Raw genomic sequence first — 26,176 nt, 5'->3', positions numbered from 1 at the left:
ATGCTGGGAAAGGTTGATGTCCGAGGTGGGTGAATGTATCGACCAATGAGGATTAAACTTTTAAACGCGTACAGTAACGCGAAACACAAAAGGCGTGGCACCAGTACGGGACCTTTGAGGTTGACATTGATGACGTTGCTGTCCCCCACCAGGTAGCCGCAGGGCAGCAGCTCAGGCACTTCGGAGGCATGGGTCCGGATCACGTCACCCATCCTGTAGCAAACTATGCTGTCCGAGCTGAGGCCCAGACTGGTCAGCGGGTCCACCCGGAACACGTACTCCTGGAGACAGCCGGGCGGGATTTTACCAGAAAAAGTGTCATGCATTCAACGGGACGCATCCTGGTAAACGTTTCTAATGTTCACACAGGCCTTTACGGCAACATTCATGACTTTATAATGTGTATGATGAGAAATCCTATTCGTAAATGTGGTGATAGACGTGTCATTTGGCCTGTGGGCTTCCTTTATGCGATGTCCTGGTTAGTGGAGGTGGTGGGGCGGGGGCGGGTTACCTTGAATAATCGTCGGATTACTCCATCAAGCACATCCCATTTTGTTTTGCCGCTCACGCCGATGGAACCAATGAGGTACTCCTGGCCTTGCATACCCTGAGAGTACGACGGGGGATTTAGTGAAACGCAGGGCGACAGAGACATTAGCAAACGAGAGACACAGTTTGCTGCACCGAAGCATCAGGTGATTAGAACGATGTGATATCTTTAGGTATTTTCGTGACTTACCTTGGTCTTATTTGAGCCGTTGTTCACCGTGACCACAATGCGAACACTGCGTCCCTCTTTGCGTAAATTGCCCTCATAGCCGTCATCTAGGAGAATATCTGTGGGCGCACACAACTACATACGTCAATGAAGGAAAACAACTCGAAAATAGTGCTGCAATAAAAACCCACATGTTTTTTACAACACAGAGGCTACAGTAAATATAGAGTGGCATTGCAAAGTATTAACGCCCTCTGCCTGTTTGCAAGACGTGGTTGTCAGGTGGAAGAAGTTATTAGAACCAAACTATTTTCCCATATTTCTCTTTATTTACATTGAGTCTTGGGCACGAAGGAGGTATTATTTTGTATCCAACCGGCTTGCTGGAACACAGGCTCTGTGCAGGGGTGATAACAGCTGTATGACACTCATCATCCCACGCACCCCCCTAAACCCCCCCCCCCACCCCAACTAATTTCCTCATCAATTAAACCTCTGCAAATCTTAGTGTGTACGGTGCTTTCTACTTTAATCATAGGAGAGGCAAAGAGACCAAACGAAGACTGAACGACACTCCTCCACGAGAGAAGGCTGGACTTGGAGAAGTGTTGTGATACCCCTCGAAATTAACAGACGCAACCCCCACAACGCTGTCCTTCTCTTCAAGGAGTTCCATTCTGATGTCCGATCGAGGGCAGCGAACGTGTGACTTCAGCTTGAGGATGTGTTCATTGACAAATGTCCCGCATGGACCTTCATCCAATAGGATTTGTCCTTGAAAGAGAATTCTGACTTCCTTAAAACGGGATGAAAGAGACGGAAATAGAAATGGGAGGCGGATGCTAATGACCTAAAATGTGTCAAAGCTCTTGCGTGGTGAGCCTCTCCCGGTTGGAAGCAAACCCATGTCTGACACACTGAAGTGCAACTGTCCAGGAATAGTGCAGCACGAACACGCAGGCTCACCTGACATGATGGTGTCTGTGATGTTCAGGTTGTTGAGGGACAGGCCTAAAGACTGGCGCGAGGAGGACGAGGAAGTGCTGGAGGCCTCCGAAGGCGGGCGGCCCGCATTGGCGGGCGTGGCGGCCGGAGTTGTGCTCCCAGTCTTCAGCCGGTCGTTCTCCGCTTTCAGCAGCTCGATCTCGTTCTGCCCGATGAGAGAGAACAACAAACGTCAGGGGGGGGATGTACTTGGGATGTCACCGTAACCCGGCGGATCGTTTCTCAAAGCACAGAAATATAATTTGTTGAACAGTTAATGTTTGTTATGGAGGACCGAAGTGCCTGTCTAGCAAAGATGTTTCCAGAGTTCTACCTCATTGTGTAGGGCGAGGCCACCTGTTGAGAGGGGAAGGCCTCACGACAAAGGAGAGATTCAAAAACTCATCCCTACCAGATGTAAAATGGGTAAAAAGCGATTGAGAGAATTTAGCGATTTCCTTTTACTCAGACGGCCATAGTTACCGTGCCGGATTAGTATTAACCTCATTATTGCCTGAAAGAGTTCCTTTAATCTTACCAGAGCTCTTTGTGCCTGGGTGTTCACAAATCTAAACCCCAGATAAAAGGCTTGCATAGATTATCTCAACTGAGGAGAGAGCACTCACGTCTCCAGTTGTTGCCGTTTTGTCATGGGAATTGACATTAAGGGCCGAGCCAATATCCCCCTGGTCTCTGTCAAACGTGTCAGTATTGGTTAATAAGTAACAACTGTTAAGACAACTCTGCCTTTGACTGTGGTTCAGTCCCATATTAAGTAGGCCTTTTCTTGCTGGCTGTGTTGTCAAGAGCTACGCCCAAAGAGTGACTGGGTGAATGGCACGGCCATCCACCACCCCAATAAGTGGGCCGGTAACTTGGCGGTTTGGTGGCTTCTGAAACCCCTGGTGAGAGCGGGAGACGTGGGGTCTCCCCATGACCCCACGGTGACCCCTGGCACGGCACGAAAGAACCAGAACAATCCCCAAAGGCTGTGTGCAGTGTGCAGTGTGCAGTGTGCAGTGTGCAGTGTGCAGTGTGCAGTGTCACGGCTCAGTGGCCACTGGGGGGGGGGGGAAAGCCCCCCCTGGGTTTGACCCAATAAACTCTCTTGAAATATGCTCTCATTCAGTAATTTTAGGTTAGGGTTAAATTCTTATGAAAACATGCATAGAGCAAAAGCATTAGGTATATGTCAGCTTTAACAGTCACATCAGTGGTCCCCCACGGTTTGGGTTGTGCATTCGTTTGGCTGGCTACCTGGTTCCTCACCTGCATGCGGTTCATGGCCTCTCGGATCTGGTCCAAGTGGTGGGCGGAGCTAAGAGCCTCCAGGCGGATGTCTGTCAGCTTCAGCTCTTTCTCCCTCAGCTCGTTCTTCAGCTGAAGGATGATCTCCGCCTCCGCCTCTGTGCACTCGCACAACCTGCGGGGGGGGGGGGGGGGGGGGGGGGGGGGTCGCACAGGGGTCACAGGACTATAAATACTACACGCAGGGATAGAGCAAGAAGGGGAGTGCAGGCACAGGAAGCTTCCACAGAATGAGCCGAGGGACCTCTCGGCCAGAGGGAAACAACTCGCCTGCACAGGCAAACCAAAACAGATCCATTCCACTCCGTTGAAAAACATTTGGGCTTAAATACTTCGAAACACACACACACACACACACACAAACAGTTGGTAAGAGGTCCCAATGGGATCAGAAAGGAGCTTTGTAGATAAGTGAATCCTCCATTTCGGGAATTTTCCAGTTGGCACACCGAACCGAGACCCAGATGGCGTCTGTCTGCGGTCTCACTGCCGCGGCTACTATGGAAATCACTCCTTTCTATCAAACCCAGGCACTAGACGTCAGGATACCGTTTGAAAACGGGGAAATTGACTTCGGGGAGCACCATTTTCCAGCGGCTGCAGAACAGCCTGTCACGTGTCCCCACAAGGAACGGGGGGAGGGGGGGGAGAACCAACCAGCCGGCTGGCCCACACACAGCAGATGTGAATGAGACCACCACGCTTATGTCCCTGTCTGGAAGATGCATGGCTGGCTGAGGACATTAGCAAGACGCTTCTGCACATGGCCAATTTTCTGGCAGCAAGCAGTAAGCCCATAAATATGACGTGATTCCTTTGAGTTCTACTTGCGCGCTGAGTCCCTTTTATATATTTGCGTGTGTGCAGTTCACTTTCTCGTTTACTGCTTATTTGTGTCGTGGGACGATTAGGGGCGTTCATAAAGAAAAATAATGTGTCCCAAATCACGCCCTCCTCACAATGCTTTAAGTAGTGCACAACGTTTGACCAGAGGCTGCTTCGCAAAAACCAAGGGCATTATATATTGACTAGGGGGCGATTTGGGACACACACGGAGAGGAAAAGCAAGCTGAGGTTTGATGGTATTAAGAGGAGATGCATGATGAAAGCAGTCCACAACCCACCAGCATGCCACACAGTGCCTGTTACCGAGATCTGTGTTTGTAGACCACGTGGCCAGCTAGTCTTTTCTTTGGTATCCAAATGGGGGAGGATGTGCTATCGCAAAAGCACTTGCTACTGTTAACAGAAAGGCAGAGAGGACAGCTGAAACGTCTAAGGGAAGATAAAAAAAAATAAAAAGTGCGCCAAGAAATGAGTGACGGTGATGTGCGTTTAACATGTAGACTTAGATGTGGTTTGCTCGGATATACTCACTCGGTTGTGGAGCCTGAGGACAGTAGCGTGGGGATGCTGCCCTGCCTGTTGGCGTGTTGTAGCTTGGGGGAGGAAGGCAGCGACGAGTCCGTCATCTCTTCGATGTCGTCGTGGGGGGATTGAGGCTTGTTGCTCTTCTTCTTACTGAACGCCTGCTTGAATGAGCTCCGCAACTGCAGGAGAAACGCCAGAAGGTCAACACAGCAGATCTCTCTAATTTACAGTACACACACACTGTGTCGTTTCGGGGCCAGGTCAGTGCTGTTCTTAGGCAACAGTCACCATCTGAGAGAGGGAAAGCAATGCAACTCAGTCAAGGGGCGAGAGAGGGATCCAATCAAGGGCGAGAGAGGGATCCAATCAAGGGCGAGAGAGGGATCCAATCAAAGGCGAGAGAGGGATCCAATCAAGGGCGAGAGAGGGATCCAATCAAAGGCGAGAGAGGGATCCAATCAAGGGCGACTGCATGGAAAAGGAATGAGGGATGCAGGGAATGAGCCAGACTTTTTAAGGTCCTGGAACTAGGAACAAACAGGCAGTCAAAATGGAGGATGGGATGGGGGGGGGGGGGGGGGGGGGGGGGCAGTTTCCATGCCGAGTGGTTGTGGGGAGGGGGCGCGGAGGGGGGCGCTGAGGAACTGAGGAGGAAAGGGCTAAAGGAAGACGGGGGGACAGAGGGTAGGGGAAGTCACCACAGAACACGCACGGTAAAAGTTCAACTGACCTGTGCTGGGATGGAATCGGCCACCTAAAGACAGAACACACTCACTGTTACCTCTCAGACACGCAGCCTTCACTTCTGCACTGGAGTCAGGGCCACTGCTGTCTTTGAACGCACAACCTGTGACTGGTTTTTCATTCACCTTCAAATTAACCACGCAGCTGTTAATACCTAAAGAATATAATTTATAAACGCATCGGGAGCTTTGTCAAACTGTCGTTCTCCCGAGAGCCTCACGCGGATTTAACTGCAAATGTCACCAGCGTTTTTTTTTGGCAGTTGTACTAAGACCTAAGATGCCTCACACGTTCGATCAGCAGCCTTTTCTGTGGGCCTGGACCACTTCCCCGCTATGTCAAGTGACATTTAGACGGGAGCCACAATGGAGGGGGCAGTAGGAGACATTTTGTGTCATGTACAATTTGAAGAACGGCTCTAGGGAGGGGAATCTCCGCTCTGTGTGTGTCAATGACCCAACCCTATGCGCTTTGAGAGGCACCCTTCAGCCCCATCACATGCTCTTTCGTAACCTCTGAGCCACACACTCCGAGTCCATCAGGCCACAGGGTTACTGAGGAAGAATTTACATGGAAATGAATCATTAAGAGACGCGTATGAAATGAGGTGATTTGTATTTATGAGCGCGGTTTGAGCCCTGCTTCAGCTCAGTGCCTGGGAAAGATTGGACGAGAGAATTCAGCAGTTGTATAAATGCGGGTCATACTGCATGCATGCTTCATTGTGGTCCCGCAAAACTCTAATTCCCAGAAAGCATTGAGGTCAGACTGTATACTCTTAACTTGTTCTGTGCTGATGGCCATTACATGAATGTTCGAGCCTTTTTAAATCAATAAAACATAATGACAAACAGTAGCCCAGAACAGCAGGAAACTGGCACACAGTATTACCATTGACTACTGGCAGGGTCAGATTTTGTTCGGGGGGGGGGGGGGGGGGGGGGGACTGTAAACTAAAGGAGAGGGGAAGAAAGGATTGTATTATTATGGACTGTATGCTTTATCCAGGGGTAACTATGGAAACTACCCCGGACAGCACTGACATATGCTCAGATGAGTGTCCATCCCTTTTCCTTTCCTCATACCCAGTATTACCAACCATTTTGAACAGGTCACTGAGTAAAGACGAAACATGTGGTTTCTAATGCCAAAAACAAATGCCCCTAATTGCATGTATTTCTCTCAGTCATTCACGCAGACAGACATGCGGGAGGGTATACATATTCACCTTGTTTCCTCTCTCCTTCCCCTGCCAGAGGGTTAGGGTGAGGTAGAGCGTGAGAAAAGGGGGTGAAATCACAAGTCACAGTTACGACAATGCATGAGTGCTCAGTAGGAAGGGGGGGTTCAGAGGTCAGAGTGAAGTGCAACCGCCCCGAAGCGACTACGTAAGCCGAGGAGACCCCCCCCCCCCCCCCCCCGTGTCCCGCTGGATCCGTTCCCCTTACCCAGCTTTTCTTTTTCTTCTTCTTGTCTTCTATGTCCTTGGCGCTGCCCAGGGACGAGTGACTGGCGGCGCTGTTGATGCTGGACACGCTCTCCGACGAGTGCTGCCGCCGAATCCGCAGGTCTGTAGACACAAGCACAATGCGCCGTTCAAATCCTCCGTCTGACCCCCCCGCCCCAAGCCACCCCCCCGCCCAAGCCCTCACTCCCCCGAAGTGGGCGAGAAAAGTCTAAAGTGGCACGCTAGGTTAGATGCAGGTAGATGAGGGGGAGGGGGGGGGGGCATGAGGAGCGGTGGTTGCCCACGCTAACGCTAGCGTCATGGGTTCTCCTCCGCTACCTTTGTGCAGGTGGTCGGGGCCGTTCAGGGCCACTTGGATGGCCGTCTGGGCATCCGTGTTCTGGGCCTTCAGCGCCTCGATGGTCTCTCTCAGCTCGGCGAGCTCAGACTCCTGTCGGAGGAGAAGCGGCGTGGTGAAAACACAAATCAGCACAACGGCCACCGACAACACAAACTTGCGCAACTGAAGACAGCGGCATGAAGTGCCCAGATTATAGACACAGGACACAGAGGCTAGACATTACAAACATGCTTCAGGAGACGATAAGGTGGATCTTGAATGTACTGTAACTTTTTCAACATTGAGCCCAGTGAAAGAGAACAGGCTTGTTTGCTTTGCCTGTAAATCATTGCATTAAACTGACCTTGATTATGAATACCCTCTCCTAGTTCTCGTTTAAAAACTAAATGGCAGTTGGAGGTACACAGTCAAATATTCTTCCCTAAAACGCATACAGATAGAGATAAGCCATAAGCAGGTTCAAGAAGACAAGGTCTGACATTTGTGCTTCACTTTTTGCCTCTCCTGCTTAAGATAAACACTGGCAAATCTCTACTCTATTAGGGCTGGTTTACATTAAGAGAAAATAAAAACACTAGATAGAGTTGTTTGCATAATCATTACCATAGCGTTTGAATTTAAACCGATATGTTCGAGGCATACCACACAGGATTTTGGCCGTCAATCTTCTTCGAGGTTTCTCGGGAAAATATAGCGTAACGTAAACAAGCCCTTAAATATATCTGATCAGATGAAATCTCCTAGTCATCTAAATCCACTGTGGGCTTGTGATGAGGCTTCGGAGTTAATTAAAAGTTGGGAGGGCGCAGGCAGCTTGCTCAACAAAGACATCCCTCAAGAATCTCTCTTGTCTAATTTATTGAGGATTAGGGCTGCCACAAGCCCTATGACATTATGAGTAAGGTTTACAAGTGGACCATTCACATTTCATTATAAGGGCGGCTTTTCATTTACAACACATGCACTATTCTTTTACAAACCTTGGTTTCCAAAGGCCACCTTACCTGAAGCCCCAGCAATGTGTCCTTGCCAAGATCTCTAAGTATCTGGTATTTTCAAGATATACTCTTGGAAATGTAGCTTAAACCAAAGGTATTCAAACTCGGGGTCCCAACCCCAAGGAGGGTGGTTAAATTGATAAAAAAATATTTTCAGAAAATGTAATGTGTATATGCATAGGACTGTAACCATCTTGTTGAGAAAGGTGTCTTATTATCAAGATGTCTTATTTTATTTAAAGATTAACTTGAACATAGAATAGATACTCTTACAGAAACATAATCAGATTAGGGTAACACATTTTAAAAAGCTGCTGTCTGCCCAGCAATTAAAATTGGCACTTCAATTAATGGCAACCAGATGTGCATATAGGAAAAAACATTTGTTATGGCTATGTTAGGTACATTTCCTAGGAGGGATATTTGACAAGTCTACTTGGTGGGAATTTCACGAGTAAAAATGTATGTAGGCAACAGCTGATTCAGTTAGCTAGCCAGTAGCACATGTTTTCAGAAACAAAAGCCAAATGGTCAGATTTGTCATTACAGTCTGTGTTCTTGCTGTTATAAGCTCAGGTCACTCAACCAGGAAGTCTGGAATCCTTATGCGCTGGAAAAAAACACTCTTTGGCATTCTACCTCGATTATGCTCACAAGCACCCGAGCAGCCACAAGGAGTTGCTAAAGCACAATGAAGCATGGCAACGATATTCAATTACCAACAGTGCCGAGACGGTGCTGGCCAACTGAAGTGTCAGCGGGACGCCAATCCACAACGGCAGCAGACATTTCAGAGACAGTGAAATGCAAAAGCCCGATACAAACGTTCATATGTACATACCTGGAAGCTGTTACCCACAACACCATGAAAAGACACATACCTTTTGCTCAGCTGTCATGGTAAGGCTGGTCAGACGACAGGTCATGTTCCCCAGGCTCTTCTCAAAGGCTGCCACCAGGTGAGCCTGCCAACACAGAAAACACATTCAACACAGACCAACACAGATGGCATAAAACACAAGTTCAGTCCAGAGTGGAAAATCTATTGTTATTCCTACGTAAATATGAAGTATAGTAGTTGGCGCATCCAGAGGGTATAGGCAATTTGATATCCCTTTGTGCTTTACAGGTTGCCACTGTTTTCTAATGTTTCATCACTTTCATCGGGGACTAAGCTCTGACAGAAAATTGAGTCATTCCTGTCGAGCCACCAGCTCTTGCCTGGCGGTACCATCTCCGTTATTTTTCAATATCAGAAAATGTCCCGACCTCCTATTTGCAGCCTGCACTTGATCACTGCAGTGCCGCCCCTGCTACAGTACATGCTACAGCTAATCATTCCCCCGCTGGTCCACAGTGATAGCTTTGAAGTGGGTTTTGAACTGTAAGTAAACATGAAGACACTCCCAGGAGACACAATGTGCCGAACTTGTAAGAACAAGAGCCCGCAGGGGCTGCCATGCCTTCTGGAAGACTCTGCAGCGCCGTGGATGCGGGAGCTACAGTATTACGCCGGCTCTTTCCAAAGCCTTTATTTTCACTGCGGATCAAACTGCAGACAGCGGCCACGGTTCACCCCGCAGACTGTGGTTACAATCCCTTTCCAAAACCAGCGGGTGTTGAGAACCCGGGACAAAAGACAGCCCGTGAATCCAGGCGTCACGAGCACATGGTCAGGGAAGGCTTAGCGTCTCTTTAATGGCGTGTGCCAAATATTTAACAGCATTACACCCTCCGCTTTACGCCAAGCGTGTTGGAAGCGACGCGCTGTGAAAATGCGGCTGCAACATGAGGGACAGCGCATTTCTGTGGGACTTAAATCCTCACCTGAAAATACAGGACTACAACGCGCGTGTGAATGAAAGAGAAACGTGTGGGGGGGGGGGCTTGATGCGCCACCTTGATCCGCCCGCCGCCTATCGCGTTGCGGCCCGGACACCTGCCAGGACCGGTGAGTGACGCGCAGCGTTGGACTTGCTCCCAACCGGGGCTGCGGATCAGCAACACACCAGTCACCACAAAACCACACCAAAATGCCATACCGGCCTGCACCTCCCCCCCGCGGCTGAATTCCAAACAACCTTTGGAAAATGTCAGTCACAAGATCCCCCCTCCCCTCCCCCCCACGAATCATCCTTCACCATCCTGTGACGTGGTGCCCACCTGTCCGCCGGGCGGGAAGCGCTGCGCTGCCACCCAAGTGTCCCTCGGCCGGGACGCCTGTGCGATGCGGGGCCCCCGGCAGTCCTTACTCCGGCGACCCCCGCGCCGAGGCCTCGGATGTGAGCCGGGATAGCGGTTGAGGGTCGGCCAGACCAGTGAGCCGGCCAGAGAACTGCCATGGACGCTACCGGGGCCCGGCGTCGGCGGCATCCCGGGAGCCCTCTCTGTTCTACCCATCCACAATCGCTCACCAACACGCACACGCGCGAACAGGCTGACACACAACTGCACAATTTCTTTAGTCCCGGTCTGCACAAACGGCTAGATATACTAATTGCCAAATTGCTAAGAGGGAGGTGAAGTAGCGGTACAGGGGAGGGGTTTGTTGAGAGAGGAGGGTGATGCAGATGGGAGAGAGAGAAAGAGAATTAAGGTGGTTGGGTGGGTAGAGTGCAGAGGTATCAACCCACCTCTTAAACCCACTTTAATGACATTCAATGAAAGGAATGTAATCCTTTCCGGAGGAAAGAAAAAAATACAACTTCAAAAGTGCAATGCCAAGCCAAGTTTGGCGCTACTTGTTCAGTTTTTTAATCCTTTTTCCCAGGACGCTAGTTTTGCTAACACTGCTTTGTTCTGATCAAAGAGAACCCAAACAAACATCGATCAACGCATACTGAAAGTCACAGAGCTTATCTGACTTTGCGTGAATGTACACCTACTTCTGTGTTCCTGAGGTGGCGGCCATTACAGCTGAAGGTCAGGTCAGACATTACCGTATTCAGTGCCAAGCTGAAGGTGACACAATGACCTGTCCTACATTAAAGACATTCCCTCAAAAGATTAAAATATCTCACAGAGAGCGTACTAAACAAACGTCTCACACACAGAACATGACCTCAATTAGCAGACTCCGCAGCTTAAGGCTTCATCTCATTGTCCAATGACAAAAACAGGGCCCAGTTTTAAATGGCATTCAAATGTATTCAGCCATTCAAGAGAACTGGCCTGCAAAACATATTCACCCGCTAAAGATAACTCTGTCAGAGAAATCAGCCTACAGCGCCTAACCTTGAGAGGAACACACTGGCTTAATGAAGGCGGGTGAGAATTTCTGGAGCACTGGAGGGGTGGAGTTGACACATCGCGTCCCTGTGCTCAGTACCGACAATGGACTGTGGATACCAGACACCATTCAGTACCAGATTGCATTTCTGCCTTCACACCCTCTAATGGTCCCCAGCAAAGGTGTTAACCAACCGCGCGCGCACACAAACAGAAAGACACAACCACCATACAACTTATTTCAGTATTCCACTGGAATTAAATTCCAGAGCACACTGATTCTTATGTACAAAAATCTCATATCTAAAAAAATTTTAAACAAAAAGTTAGCCCCAATTTCATATACGAAACCCTGAAACTTTTCTAAAAAGCCTCTCCCGTCCGTCTGAGTCACACAGCGAACAAAGAAGCCACTTGGATCTCCAGCGTTTCTCCACAGTGTGGTGCTTTTGTGCCTGGAGACGTAGAACTCAGCGATCAAAGCCAGAGACCCTGGTAAAGGCCCTGTCAACCTCACACTTAATCAGGCGCTCCATGCAGAGGCAGAAGGCAGCCTCCTTTTCTCCAGAGACCTGACAGGCTCTCTGTCATTCTGTACCATGCACTCTAACGTGCTTGTGAGCTCTCTCCTTCCCTTCTCTTCAGCTATCTGTTTTGTAGAATCTGCATTTGCTACACACCTAACTGAACAGAACTAAAATGCCCCCCCCCCCCACACACACACACACACACACACACTCGACAAGCTCTCTACCTTTCTAAATCTCTGTAGTGTTGAATAAGCATCTATCTGTACTAGGCCGCTCCAATGTGTGAGGCCCTATCGCAGGACAATTCCTGGCAAACAAGCTGCTTCTTCATTTGTGAAAAACCAATAAGCAAATAAACCTAGACCTCAACCAATTTCGTCAGAGGCAGACAGACGCACACAGAGAAGCTTAAGACGCTGAAATCGGCGAGAGAAAGGGAATTAGTGAGCGTCTAGCCCAGATTTACATCCAACGGATTGGCAAAGGCGCCGTTTCCTCTGAACCTCGGTGAAGGACTGGGACGCAAGTGAACAAAGACCCGACCGCGCGCGTTCGTTGGCGTAAGAAAGGAACTCACATTGGCGGACAGCTGAGACGTTAGGGTCGCAACCTTTTCCTGGGAGGCGTCCAGCTCTCGTCGTAGCTTCCTGATTTGCTGTTAGGGTGGCAAAAATAAGAAAACACTTCACCACGATCACATTTCATAAGGCTGGACTGATAAATAAATACAGCAACTGAACAAGTCTCTCCCTCTATACAATTTGCTGACAAACATCTGGTTGATCAGGTGCAGAGTAAACATCCATTTGAAGACAAATGTATCCGTCTCATTGCCACAGTATAAAATAAACAACGTGGGGAATGTAAGTGTGAATGTAAATGGGAGATTACCGTTGTATTTTGGCCTGTTTGACCCTTGATTGAAAAGAGAAGAATACAATTAACTCTATGTTGCATGCTGACTCCAAACAGCAGACAATGGGAGAGAGTGGTTATGGTGAGACCTCAGCATGTTTCCTCATGGTTAGCAGTTTAAAACCATTAGGAGTTGAGCCATATGGCGATCTCCCACACATTAACTACAACACAGTCTTGGACAAATCGCTCAGTGGTTAGGAGGACAAGTGCTCGAGCACAGGAACACAATAAACCTGACAAGCATAATTCAATAAGAAATTACAATTAAAAGGCTGACACATGCTCACAAGTAATGACACAATATACCTGTCAGCTAAAAGGCAAGTTGTAATGTAATGTTAAAACATAAAAACAAAAGAATCGAAATGACAGAAAGCCTTGCGATAACTGAACAGCGTGTGGTCTGTAAAGAAATGGAAAGACAGAAGGTCCAAACAGAACAATAAGACACCGTACTATCGTGTCTCTGCATCGGGGGACTCTAATTGTGTGCCAAAGATAAAGTTTAGGTGCTGTTGGGTTAAGTTAAGGTGCCTTAGCTGTCCATGACAAGCAATGCAACAGGGTCAAACAGATCCTTCCAGGACACCAAGTCCAAAGTAATACACACAGTATAGGTGTTGTATTAAGGTTTTGTGCTCAGGTTGGCCACTAAGTTACCAACCGGATTGTGACCTAAATGGATGAATACTGCATATCATTGCGTGTGCTTTGATTGTTGTCTTTCATTAAGGAGCTCCAACTGACAGACGGGTGGACAGATGGACAGGCAGACAGACATGGAAAGCAGACAGGCGAACAAACAGCCAGCCAGCCAAGTGGACAGGCGAACAAACAGCCAGCCAGCCAAGTGGACAGGCGAACAGAGTAATTTTGTACCTCACAAAGCAAAAAATGGCTTACCTCAGAATGGGCCTTTTCCTCTGTCTGTTTGGGAGAAAAAGACACTTGTTAAGACGCGCTGGAATGAACCAGACCCTTTGAACAATGATTCACTTCTGACAGCTTATTGATACTATGTCCAGATGAAGCCTCAGCCTTCCACGGAATAAACAGAGCTCCTTCCCCTAACCTCCCTTTCTCATCAATGGCTGGACCGTACTCTGAGGAGTTGTGTGTGAGGGTGAGTAAGCCTTCTGAAGGACAATGACGCCGCATGAACCAAAAGGCCACAGGGTGAAATCGCAAAGGCTCGGTCTGGTTGCATCCCATTCGTTGGTTGACTCCGGTTAGACATTTAGGCACATTTAAACAATGTTTTACTTGGCCTGCTAGGGCAATATGTAGTTTATGTGGCGGGGATAACAAACTCGTAATACTCTGTGAACTATATATATATAGGTAACATTGCGCACGTTGGTGTTTCTTTTCTTTTTCCTCACACCGACCAAAAACCTGTGACCATCTGCCACATTGAACAATCGTCAGACCATGTGGTGCGAATACAAACACATTTGTCTGTGGGTGTGGAGAGATCCTAGCTGACAGCATCTTTACCTTGGCCAGAAAGGAAAGCACCTGGAAGTAAGAAAACGTGGGTTCAAGCAGTAGCAAATGGTAACCATGGCCAGTCAACACTTTGCCTTGAAACAGGGGGCCAAACCTTTGTGTAAGCCAAGGATTCTCATTGGTTATCATCTATGGCCTCTCGATAAAACAAAACAAAAAACTAAAAGAAAATCATCAATCTTTGCTAGTTTGAATTGATGAATAGCATTATAAAAACTTTGGGAATATGTGTAATGGTATTATAATCAGATTTTACTAAGAGTTTCAGGATTAGAGTTTATTAGAGTTGTGTATATTAGAGTTGTGTATATTAAGGCAGATTGCAGCAAAATGCTCCAAATGTTCCAATGAAAAATGAAAGTGTTCATCAGAATATTTCCTGGTGTCACAACATTCTGAGGCTACAGAATAAGACCCAGATGTTGTGTCATAACGGATGAGATGGAAACAAAACTGATGAACAGATAATGCCACAGATGAGAAGAAATGATATTTATGGCAAACAGAAAAGTACAGGATAAAATTCAAATCATAACTGAACAAAATCTAAAATGATAGCAACATACAGTATGGTAACAGTAATAATTAAACATGATTAAAATATAAACACACACACACACGTCACCATGGCATGCTGTCTTTCTGCCCTAGAAGGAAACCATTCTAAACAGATCTCTCTAATCCCAAAAATGATAAACTTTCTACAATTTTCTGCTGGGGAGGAAAGAAGTACACCAAAGAAATCAATCCTCCAAAATGTTTCAGTCTTCTCAATAAGATTGACTACTGGAGTATTGCCTATCGCAAAAAAAAACAACAACACCTTCAAACAGCTCAAATTTGTCCTAAATTACCTTTGGAGCACAGTCAAATATGGACACTGAAATTCCTTCCTCTCTCCTATATACAAGATGCAGGTTGTGAAATTGATTCAGTCTGCTATAAACAGGATTGCAGAGAGGTGAAATAGAGAACTCTCCATTATGTTCTGCAGTCCACCACTGACCTAGATATAATGTTGTCCCTTAAAATCCTTCGGGCTAACGTCACCAATCAACCGGGACCAAACACACACACACAAACTACCCATGGCTGCCATCATTTCCTAAACGTCTGTGTGTTTTGGGAGAATGTAACGCCACATACCGCGGAATACAGAGAGGAGGTGCTGGAGACTAGCGACAGTGAGGACCCATGGACTGGAGAGAGAGGGAGAGAGAGAGATAGGAAACATTAATCAGAGACGGTTTCATTCAGAGAGATTAAAGATAGGAAACATTAATCAGGGACGCTTTCATTCAGAGAGATTAAAGATAGGAAACATTAATCAGGGACGCTTTCATTCAGAGAGACTGGACAATTTGCACACACGTCTGTCTGGGTGGCATTGGCAGGAAGCGGTCCTTATATTAAAGATGCATTCTGGGATTTGGGCAATGACAACTTCTTTTTTGAACCTCTCGTCTTTGGTTTGGATGCGTAACATTGTGTTTATACGTGCGCAATCATAACGAGCAGAATCAGTGCTACAGCTCATTTAAAAAAGACACTGGCAGGGTTTGACTGCGAGTTGTTTTCCGATGACACGGGCGCACTTCGGTACAAACACCGCCTCTTTCACAACCAGTGAGCCAATCGAGCGAGCCACGCCGGACCGGGGGCCTGGGCCTACCTTCGTCGGTGCTGTCCCTGAAGGAGCCGGAGCGGCTCATGCCTCGGGGCCGGTCCTCCAGGGACGTGGCACTGCCCCCCAGGTGGCCTTCCCCATACAGGTCGTAGGTGTCCTGGGCGGGGATGCTGTTGGAACGGCTCATGCTGCTGGAGCCGGGCAGGTTGTATGGCGACAGGTTGGTTGGGCTCACTGGAGGGAGAAAACGTGCGTTCAGGTTAACATGAACAACAACCCGTATACAATCAACTCCCCCCGCACGCGCACGGACACACAACATTCCCCACTTCTTGATGTCATCAAACCGCTGGCCGATTCCTGGCCAGCTGCCGTGACAGGTTTTTAGTGGAGCGACAAAGCTCTGTGGCGGTTTGCTTACGCAGGTTGGAGTAGTGGTACTGGCCAGTGGTGGGGCATACAACCCCAGGGGGGGACAGGGGCGACTGGCTGCCCGTGTCCTGTAGTCCCCCAGTGGAGTGAGACCGCAGCCACTCCTTCCCCTCCTCGTGGGTCGCCTGTCTGGACGATGGAGGGTACCTGGAGAGGAGGAGGCACAGGTAGCTGTGTCAGCGTGGGCACGTGCTGAACAACGCGTCTACACTGTCCACATGCGATAGAAGGACCCGTTTCTATCGGCAAATACACACACACAAACTCATGCAGTCAGGTACACACAGTGCTGGGTCTGGACTGGAATAGGCATCCGTTATCTGTAGGTCTTGGTTGCCGGAACACTATATTTTTTTGGGCCAATATTATAAAGAAGCTGCTAGAACTCGAGCAGAGTCAAACGTGAGGCGGTCCGGAAGGTTCCGGTGCAAGTCAACGTTAGGCGCGCGCGCATTCAGACAGAGCCATCCATCCGCTATCCATCCACCTATGGCGAGAAGGCATGCACGCACACGTCCATCAAAGTCCAAAACGGTTTGAAGACACAGAGACTTTGCTCTGAATGCTTTCCTCGTCCCTGGCGGTTTCTAGCGCTGGGCGGTGTAGCCAAAGTGCTTGATAAGCAGTCTGTTTAATCCTAGAAATAAAATAATTGAGTTCATTCTCGTCCTTTCAACACTGACTGTCTGAAAAGCTGAAACCAGACCTCCGTTTGGCCCCACGCATTCTGATTCCCTGACTCTGCGGTCTGTCAGGATAAGGTACGCCGATTTACATCTAACACCGGGAGCTGGAACTTAATTTACGCGTCATGGGCAGTTGTCTGCATGTTCAACAAAAATGGAAACGGCTATTTTACATGTAACTGTCCGTTGACTTAAAATTTCATTTTAAGAGAAAGAACGCTTCAACCAGAGACTGAGTATGTGTTAATGTGCACATAAAAACAGAGCATCGGACGCATAAATTATATGGCCATTATTTTTCGCCATTCTCTGTTTTAAAAAGATAATTTGTTGCTTTAAAATCCCCTGAGCTCAAAACAAAGACAGGGACAAGAAATGCAAACCACGTCTGAACTGCTGACCGGCTTCTGAGATCAATTGAAACTTCTAAACGGGAAATGACTCAAATCCACCTGCTGTGAAAGAAAACTTTTAAATATAAATATTTCCTTTCAACTGTAAATTTCTGTGGTGAATTTAAAAGGTCGAAGAACTCCTACTCAACAAAGAGATTCACTCTCTGTTCCAGTCTTACAAAGAGATTGGGAGTCTGGCTTTTTGCCGACAGAGTAATTGGGTAGAAAAAGCCATTTGTTTCATGGCAGTGTGTACAGTGATGGATAAAAGATAGGAACTGGGTCCCAAATTACCCCATATTCCATTGCACTGTACTTTTGAGCAGAGCCCTACATACTCTGCAGGAATGTAGGGCACCACATGGACAACAGGAAGGCATTTGGGATGCAGGCAGGGTATCTTTCTAGTTTTGAGGAGATAGATGTGATTTCAGTCATTAGATAGGACAGGAGTAATGGAAACCTGATTCAAAATGGCTATCCGGCCTTGCCCTGCAGTTCGTGACAATGAGGTGGAAAAGGAACGTAGCTCAGCAGTAGCTACTCAAGAGTTCACACAGGACACTTGTCAATTCACACACCTATAATATCTGAAATATTGTTGAGTCCTAAGAGACTATTTGCAGACAGAAAAAAGCAAGCATACTTGCTAACTATCAAGAGTAAAAAGAGAGAATGCAGGGTTGTGATTTTGTTTTTAGCAAAAGATTGAATGTTGAATAAACTGTCCTGTGTTATTCAGCCATAAACATTAACACAGTAAGGGATAATATATATATATATATATTTTTTTTTTTTTTTTCACACATACCGGAGATATTGACGCAGCTAACACTGAGATAAATGTCACACAAAATGCGACACAGATTATCTAAACTGATGTGTGACTGGTCACAAATGTGATTCTGTCAGTTAAAAAATACATTTGTGTAAGTGAAATGTGAGACTGACAAAACAAACAAAAAATGTGCGTGATGAGTACCTTAGTCCCTTTTTGGGGAGTGTATTTCTGTCAAGAGGCATGCTGTTAAAACACAGAAAACAAGGACATTAGGATGACTTCAAACACATTGATCACACATTTTCTAAGCTGAGAGGACAATCCCTACAACGGGTAAAAGTAAGGTCACCCAAGATACACGACTGAAAGAAAAACTCAATTATCAGGGCACACTTTGAAAAAACGCCAAACCCGGGTTAGTTCCATACTCTCCCTGTACACAACAATCTGTGAGCATCGTCATGACAACAGTGAACCTACACTGAAACGATAAGGTGAGTATTACAGACGTGAAATCAAGCGGGCGTGAGCCCGAGGTGGCTGGTGCCACGGGAGACAGGGCAGGGAGACCAGACTCATCACAGTGGACGGAGCATGGCGACCCCCCCCCCCCCCCCCCTCCCACGAGGTCCCCTTCGATCCGGTCCAGACCACGTCTCCTCCCGTCAGCCGACCCCCCCCCCCCCCCCCCCCCCCCCCCCCCCCCCCCCCCCCCCCCCCCCCCCCCCCCCCCCCCCGCAACGGCACTCACCCCTCGGAGAGCGTGGACTTGACACTGCCGGTGCGTGTGACTTTGGGGCCGTGGTGGTGCCCGAGCGGCAGGTCGATGGACTCGGAGCTGGTGTGAAGGCTGGTCAGGCTCTGGCAGCTCAGTGTGTCCTTGCTACCGGAGCACGCCGAGGAGCTGCTGAGGTTGGCGGGCCAGGGCCGGGCGCCGGAGGGCAACGAGAGGCCGGACGCCGGGCTGGAGGCCAGCGATTCCGTGCCCAGGTCGGGGGCCTTACCGTACAGCGGGCTGCTGCCACCGCTCTGCCCACCGGCGCTGCCCAGGCTCCCTGTGCCAGAGGAAGGGGAGTCCAGGCTGGCTTGGCGAGCCAACGTGCCGTGAGGGCTGCCCAGCGCTGATGGGCACTTGCCCGAGTCGGGCGTGCCCGGGGTACTGGCCTTGCTGCTAGCCTTGGTGCCAAACAACCTGGTACAGAGAGACGGCTCCAGTCACTCCCAAACATGATAGTCATAGATGCAGATAATGTAATCACAGACACCGACAGCATGGTTGCAGACACCGATAATATAATCACAGACACAGACAGTATGGTCACAGACATGGTATAATGTTTTTCAGATGCACCGCTATTTGCATTCCATGCATGTAATGTGCCAATCTGTGTGGACACGGAACCACGGACTCCATCATAACACACATGTTGTGCACAGTCCTTTCCTGTGTGCACCCGGCGCCTCGACAGGTCAGGTGGTGGCGAGTCCGGACGCGCATTGTGAGCACACCTAACTAATTAGACAGCGGTTTGCACACAGAATAGCTTTCTCCCTGTCGGCTCTAATCAAGTCAAGTGGATCAGTTTAGCCTGAGCTGAATAGAAAATCATCTGCTTTTGTCTCCATCCAGAGAAATGACGTCAGTGTCTGTAATGATTCCTATGTAACAGCAGGGGGCAACCCAGTCTTTTCTTCTTCAGCTTTGAAGCCCATCGAACAACCTCCGAAACAGGATATGATCGAGGAGCTGTCAAATGTCCATTTTCTGGGTCTTATTACCTAAAAGGTAATGTGGTACTGGCCTTGATGAGATTTTGGAATGATAATACTGTGCAGCTTCAAAATAAGTTGAAACGCTGCCTCCAGGTCTGTCAAGACCAATGAGGAAGAAAGGATCTATCTGTCAGAAGGATCCTTGAGCTGAGAAACTATATTGGGCCTCGCAAACAACACTTCATTATTCTGTCGTGGCCTGGAGCACGCAGTCATAACAGCAGCAGGTGAAACAACAAAACTACCCACCTCTACCTTAACAGTGGATGGAAAAATGGCAGCAGCTCTTGCCGGGCTTTCTCAAGTGTTCGTGCGTTCGCGTGGAAAACGAGAGGGAGCGTTTCACTGACCTGCGGAAGGTGGGCGAGGCGATGTCCGGGTACTTGGACCCCGGCTGTCTGAGGCCCGACTGGCACGTGGAAGTGGGACTGGACTTGGGCGAGGTGGATAAGCCCGCGGGGTCCTGGTCGGACACGGCCACCTTCTCCTTGTCCGTCTGGTTGACGGTGATGGGGCTGGAGCGGCCCGAGCCCACCTTCCCGCCATCCCTCCGCTTGGCGCCCGTGGCGGCGGCCCCTCCAGCGGACGACTTGCCGCTGACGCTGGAGTCGATGCTGCTGGAGCTGGAGCGGTGCCCGCCGCGCCCCACCACACCCCCGCCAGAGGACTTGGCCGGCCGGGGCAAGGAGCGGTACTGGAGGGGCACCTTGGAGTCCCCGCAGCCCAGCAGCACCGCGTCGTCCTGCGGCTGGGAGCCGTCCAGGCTGGTTTTGCGGGCCCCGCCGATCCCAGTCCCTTTGCCGATACCTGAGGACTTGGGCACCTTCCCCAGGGTGGCGGAGCCGCTGGACGTGATGAGGGCCCCAGAGGGGCTGGACATTTTCTTGAAGCCAAACGAGCCGGTGGCTGGGGGGCGTGCGATGCCGGAAGGTGGTTTCTTGCCCTCGTCACCACTGCTCTTGCCAGCATCAGAGGGAGAGCGCTGGATGCCTGTGGAGGTCTTGGACGGGGCTTTGCCCTTTTCCGAGGCCTTGGCATCATCCGTTTTACCTGTCGATACAAAGGCACGACGTCAACATGTTGGCAAACACCTTGGCCTCCGCAAGCTGGGCTATTGAATAATTTAAATAATGGCACTCATCTTAGTCATCACCTGTGGGGCCAGAGGGTAGCAGGGCCAAATGACTGTGTACATTTGGCCAACATTTTACACTTTTTAGATAGTTCAGGGAATAATGACCAAGCCAAACAACAATAAGACGTGCTGAGCTAATCAAATTATTGAGCTAACCAAATTATTTGGCCAAAAGTATAACAGAAAATGAAATTAAATACATGGCTAATACATGAATGAAAGCTGCATAGAGTGAATTACAACCAGGCAGTTTGATTGAACGCATGGCCATTCTGAGAAAAAGTCTTAGTAATATCTAAAACACCATATATCCTCAGATGTGGATAAAAACTTTACAGGATCACACTTCTTTCAAGTAATCACAGATCGGTGCTTGTGTCGAGAAGTAGGAAGGATGCAATTTTGAAGAACTGAAACAATGATGTGGTGGGAAAAAACAACACAGGCAAAGTCCGAAGTAGACATGAAATCTAAAGTTTCGTACCAGGGGTTTTGAGGGTGGCGCTGGCTCCTTTCGTCCGGGGGGGGGTGATGCCCACCTGGGGGGTCATGCCTCTCCTCCAGGAGCCAGTCTGGGACATCGGCAGGCCTGTCTTTTGTCCGGGTTCCTCGCCGTACTGCCCCGCTGGTGAAGATGAAGAGGAGGAGGAAGGCTTGTACTTTGAGCCGGCCTCCATGCTGACATCCAGTTCCTCGTCCACCTTCTTCAGGTCCTCAGCTCCAGCCCAACTGCTGCTCACCTCATGTTCTGTATGCTTCTGTGTATCTGCCTGGGTCTGTTCGACACACACACACACACACACACACACACACACACACACACAGTGTGTAAGCAACCCACCTGACAGATGGCGAAGACTCCCTCACTAGCCACACCAAGGCTCTCTTTAGAGCTCAATCTGTCGGTGCACAGATATTTTCTATTTTTACCGTGCTGTCTGACAACCACACAAGTGGCTTGGAGGTGTGGCTTTGGCAAGGAATGTATGGATAAACTTCATTTGTATTAATTTAAAGCACTTCCATAACCCTTTTCTGGGACATGGCTACCTTAATAACTGACCCTCCAGGGGGTATAGGGTACCTGGGTCTCTAAATAACTGACCCTCCAGGGGGTATAGGGTACCTGGGTCTCTAAATAACTGACCCTCCAGGGGGTATAGGGTACCTGGGTCTCTAAATAACTGACCCTCCAGGGGGTATAGGGTACCTGTGCTCCTTTGTTTTTGCGTGGTGAGGAACTGGCGGTGGTGTAGGAAGGCGTATTCAGGTCATCTGTGCTGATGTTGTCTAAAGTGTCACTGACACCACTGCTGACTGAACTGCTGTCATCCCAGCTACGAGAGAGAGAGAGAGAGGGGGGGGGGGGGGGTGTCAGAAATGAGGTGTGGATGCCAAAACCGCGTCCATTTTCCTCCACCACATAAATCTTTTTTACCATTCCGCCACGCAAAAACCACTGTCCGGTCCTCTGTCAGTCCCACCCCCAGGTAATAGTCTTCTGCAACATTCATCTCCACAGGAGGTAACAGAAAGGGGTTTACAGACCAATATCTCAAACAATCCCAACATGGAGTGAAACTGCAGCCTTCCCCTATTACTGCAGATGTATTACGCACATTTTCAGAAATTACAATTCAGAAGAAAGGAAACTCCATCCCATTTTCTAGATTTAAACCTGAAATGTGCACACAAGTGCTCTACCTGGGCCCATTTTTATCAGCGAATGAAACCCTTGAGATTATCTGGAAACAAACCAGCGGTTTTCCTTTTCACCTCCTTTTACCAGCGTGGACATGATCATTTATCTTCTAATTAGTACATTGAGCTGCGGTGGCTCTCTTTAAATCTTCATTAGAGTAAACTTGACCTCTGGGTATTTGGTTTTTTGGGGGGTAGAATCTTGGGATCATTTTTCAATACTACTCTGACCACAGGCTCTTTTAGAATCTGTAGGTGTAAGACTTCAAAACTGATCTCTAATGTATAGGGCCACTGTTGGTAAGAAGTCCTATCATAATGTCAGGATGTTGAAGAAGATTTTATCGTTTGCCTTTGTCCTCATGTAATCAGAGGCAAAATATCCACAGGAGAGTTTCAAGCTGTAAACTCAACTTTCACGTATGCCATGGGGTCCAATACAAAGCAGGACCAATTTAGTCAGCTCACTTTGATGAAAATACTATATACAGTATTTTCTGGTTTATTAACAGAATTCATGTGTGTTTTGGAGTCTTTAATCAATTAGACTATGCACATTTCAAGATGAACTTTCTAGTAAAGTTATATTAGCACCTTTTGGTTAGCTGGGTAACTCCTCTATCCTGGTTTGTAGTATACCACACTGGTAAATATGGTATAAAGCCAGATGTACTATATATGGTTAAGGCCAGTACTAGGTGAGAGGAGATTAAACAGACGGGTGCCTAAAGAAAGATGGGTGATAACCACTTTGCTGTGGACATTGCGGTGGAAGCCAAAGGAAAATCAGAATGGACAAGGGATAAAGTACATTTATGCAGAAATACCATTTTGTTCAACATTCTGGCTTGTTGAGTCCCTCGCATATTTTCTCAGTCGACGTTTCGGACTGATTAGCTGCGGCGTAACCATGGTAACACCAAAGTTTAGGCGACCGTGTGTGACCGTGGCCTTAGCAGTGAGCGGGATTATAACATCACGTCAATTATTTCACGAGTTCGCTAAAACCAGGGCCTGACCGCTATCCTTTAAAATAGTACACAACAGCCACATAGACCAACCGGTGACCCTGTCTGCAAACACGCTGGGCAATTACCACAACTAATAAATCACCAAATAACACACAGGATTTCTCTTTTGTCTGTGTCTCGTGAACGCAGGCACCCAAACACAGACACAAACAGACACGATTACTGGTTGCTATGCCAATGCGTGTTTGTACATCTCCAGACATAATTAACACCGGGAATCCAAACACCTCCCTAAGCTTAAAACGGAGTCCCAGAGGAGAGCGCTGTCAATTTCAACCATAATAACGGCAGCCACACAGACATGCAGTGGTCAATACAGAGAGATTAAAGGATATAACCTGCTCCAGGGTTCTGGTGCATTCCAGTCGTCACGTAATCACGTGTGACTGAGCCAATGCTTGTCCACAGCCATACATTGGAGGGGACATTATTTCAGAAATGACTGGCAATGCCTCAAAACAAGAGAGAGTCAGTTCACGTTGCAAGCTAATTCAATTTTAAGCAACGAGCGATCATCAACTCTCCCCCGACACATTGTGTCATCCAAGGCAAACACGAAACCCGAAAGACAGCCCTCAAAATGAGACAAGACGAGCCATGTGAAAAAGGCCACAACATGAGATGGGAGAGACGTGTGGGCTCCGCTCTGACAGATAGAACAGCATGGACGAGTGTTGCCTTAAACTAGGCCTGTATTGATTTTTCAAACCTATGTTATGTTTTCCAAGGGGATGGAGCACTATTCATACCAGTGTTGTATAATACCAAGCGTTTTTAAATAGTGCTCACAGTTGGTTATACATCAAACAACATTATCCCCTTTGCTAAGAGAGTCTTGTCTCAAAAACAGACATGGATATTGCTAACAGCGTTTGAAAGGGCACATGTTTTTAATGCTGTTAGAACCATTTTCCATTGAAGCACATTTTTTGGCTGTGCAAATGTAATCCATGACATTACATGAGAACTCTCAGTTTGTCAATCTTTTTGGAGTACAGGCACCTGACTATCTTTATTTGATAATTCATTAAAATGTAACTATCAATACCCCATCCGCCGTGAAGAATCTCCGGGTTTAACTTCGTGTCATTGTCCAGAGATGTTCAGACACCTATTTTCAGAAGAGATGGAATGAGATCCCATTTCACGATAGGCTATGCTTCATTTGTCATAGGCTATGAAATGTTTTATTTTGCCATTCACTGTGAAAGCCTGTGCGTACACTTGCATCAAATCAATCTGAGTGGTTACTTCATCTGAGCAGCTACTCTGACATCAAACATGAAGCTGTCAGTTCCGCCCAAGAGCTGCAATGCCCTGATCTCAAGCCAATGTCAAATGGTGCTTGAAAGTGAACGGGCTATGCATGTTTCCACCAATAGTCTACTACTGACAGACAGAAATCCATAGCCTCAGAAGAGCTGATGGGATTCCTGCCATCATTTTCTCTTATCTGCACTCAACTGGCTCTTGTTGACACTGTGACTTGTGTCTGGATGATTTCCTGTCAAGCTTTAGCCTCTCTAAGTACTCGTGGTGGCGAACAGTGACTTCTCTCCCAGAATGCAACGGGAAATGGTGAACCACTGTCGATGGCACTGAGGATCAAGGGCGCACACTGGGCTAGAGCACGGGTTTCCATGGTGACAGCAGCTCTTGTCAGGTCACCGTATGTTATTACTGAGACATGCCCCTATGAAGGTAAAATAACCTGCACCTCATCCTGTCCTGCTCATGACAACTCTAAAACCCGAGGGAAATGTGATGTCACGTCCCATTCGTAAACCTCTCCAGACCAGACATCCTTGGACGTCAGTAGGCACAAACTGATGTTCCATAGTCACAAAATCTCTTTTGGCAGTTTGGGTTAGATATTAGGTTAACAGTATGGTTCAGATTAGGTTTAAGGTTCAGGTTATATTCTTAAAATAAAGTTTTAAGAATATAAACTGTACAAACAGGAGTGGTTCATCATTGCAAACATAGAAGACAGTGGCGAACCCTTATTGTTCTTTGAATTTTATTTTTACTGGGGGCAATTTAATCAGACTGGTGCACTACAGAGGACTAGCCTGGTGACATTGGTCATCCCAGGGTCAGGGGAATTGGCACCAAAGGCAGTGTTTTGGGAAGTGGTGAGAGCCCTGTCCCTGGGTGACTCAAATCTACCTGATGATCAATACATTTGGATGACTGCAGAGGCAACCGCGGCAGAATACTAAGAGAGCTCCTTAGATTTCAGCAAACTGTTATTTACAAAAAAAATATATTGTTTTATTTGTTTGGTATATTTTCAGGCCGTTTTCAACACAGATTTTGAAAAATACATTAGAAAAACACTGAGAATTTCAGGATGAAAATATGATACTGCTGTACAGTGTAAAGATCGCCTTAGTCATCAACAGAAGGGAAGTGTTAAATAGGCAGCTGGTCTTTTAAGATTGTTGATAAGGCCTCATTCCTGATATGCAAAGGAAATTGGTTCTTTTATCTGAT

At 47.9% G+C, this 26,176-nt stretch overlaps 1 protein-coding gene across 9 annotated transcripts in view; it reads right to left on the bottom strand.

The window, feature by feature from the left end:
• nav3 (neuron navigator 3) overlaps nt 1-26,176 on the bottom strand; it is a 142,155-nt gene that overhangs the window by 8,280 nt on the left and 107,699 nt on the right. For 4 of the 9 annotated variants that reach the window (XM_013140172.3, XM_013140179.3, XM_013140181.3 and 1 more), the window contains 23 exons: nt 22,159-22,285; nt 21,433-21,724; nt 20,164-20,863; nt 18,792-19,232; nt 18,242-18,283; nt 16,168-16,325; nt 15,792-15,980; nt 15,266-15,318; nt 14,108-14,128; nt 13,514-13,537; nt 12,584-12,607; nt 12,270-12,347; nt 8,816-8,899; nt 6,915-7,026; nt 6,577-6,698; nt 6,357-6,377; nt 5,115-5,138; nt 4,391-4,563; nt 2,963-3,128; nt 1,688-1,871; nt 743-840; nt 515-610; nt 113-281 (listed from right to left, as the gene is read on the bottom strand). In XM_013140172.3, the coding sequence (XP_012995626.2) occupies nt 113-281; nt 515-610; nt 743-840; nt 1,688-1,871; nt 2,963-3,128; nt 4,391-4,563; nt 5,115-5,138; nt 6,357-6,377; nt 6,577-6,698; nt 6,915-7,026; nt 8,816-8,899; nt 12,270-12,347; nt 12,584-12,607; nt 13,514-13,537; nt 14,108-14,128; nt 15,266-15,318; nt 15,792-15,980; nt 16,168-16,325; nt 18,242-18,283; nt 18,792-19,232; nt 20,164-20,863; nt 21,433-21,724; nt 22,159-22,285 (3,398 nt within the window). The remainder of the gene's footprint in view (nt 1-112; nt 282-514; nt 611-742; nt 841-1,687; nt 1,872-2,962; nt 3,129-4,390; nt 4,564-5,114; nt 5,139-6,356; nt 6,378-6,576; nt 6,699-6,914; nt 7,027-8,815; nt 8,900-12,269; nt 12,348-12,583; nt 12,608-13,513; nt 13,538-14,107; nt 14,129-15,265; nt 15,319-15,791; nt 15,981-16,167; nt 16,326-18,241; nt 18,284-18,791; nt 19,233-20,163; nt 20,864-21,432; nt 21,725-22,158; nt 22,286-26,176) is intronic. The other 5 variants (XM_013140174.3, XM_013140175.3, XM_013140176.3 and 2 more) reach the window with 5 other exon arrangements.

Source organism: Esox lucius, chromosome 23 (assembly GCF_011004845.1).
Source record: "Esox lucius isolate fEsoLuc1 chromosome 23, fEsoLuc1.pri, whole genome shotgun sequence".
Lineage (NCBI taxonomy): Eukaryota > Metazoa > Chordata > Actinopteri > Esociformes > Esocidae > Esox > Esox lucius.
The sequence above is the reverse complement of the archived record's forward strand: the minus strand, read 5'-3'. Positions and strand labels throughout refer to the sequence as shown.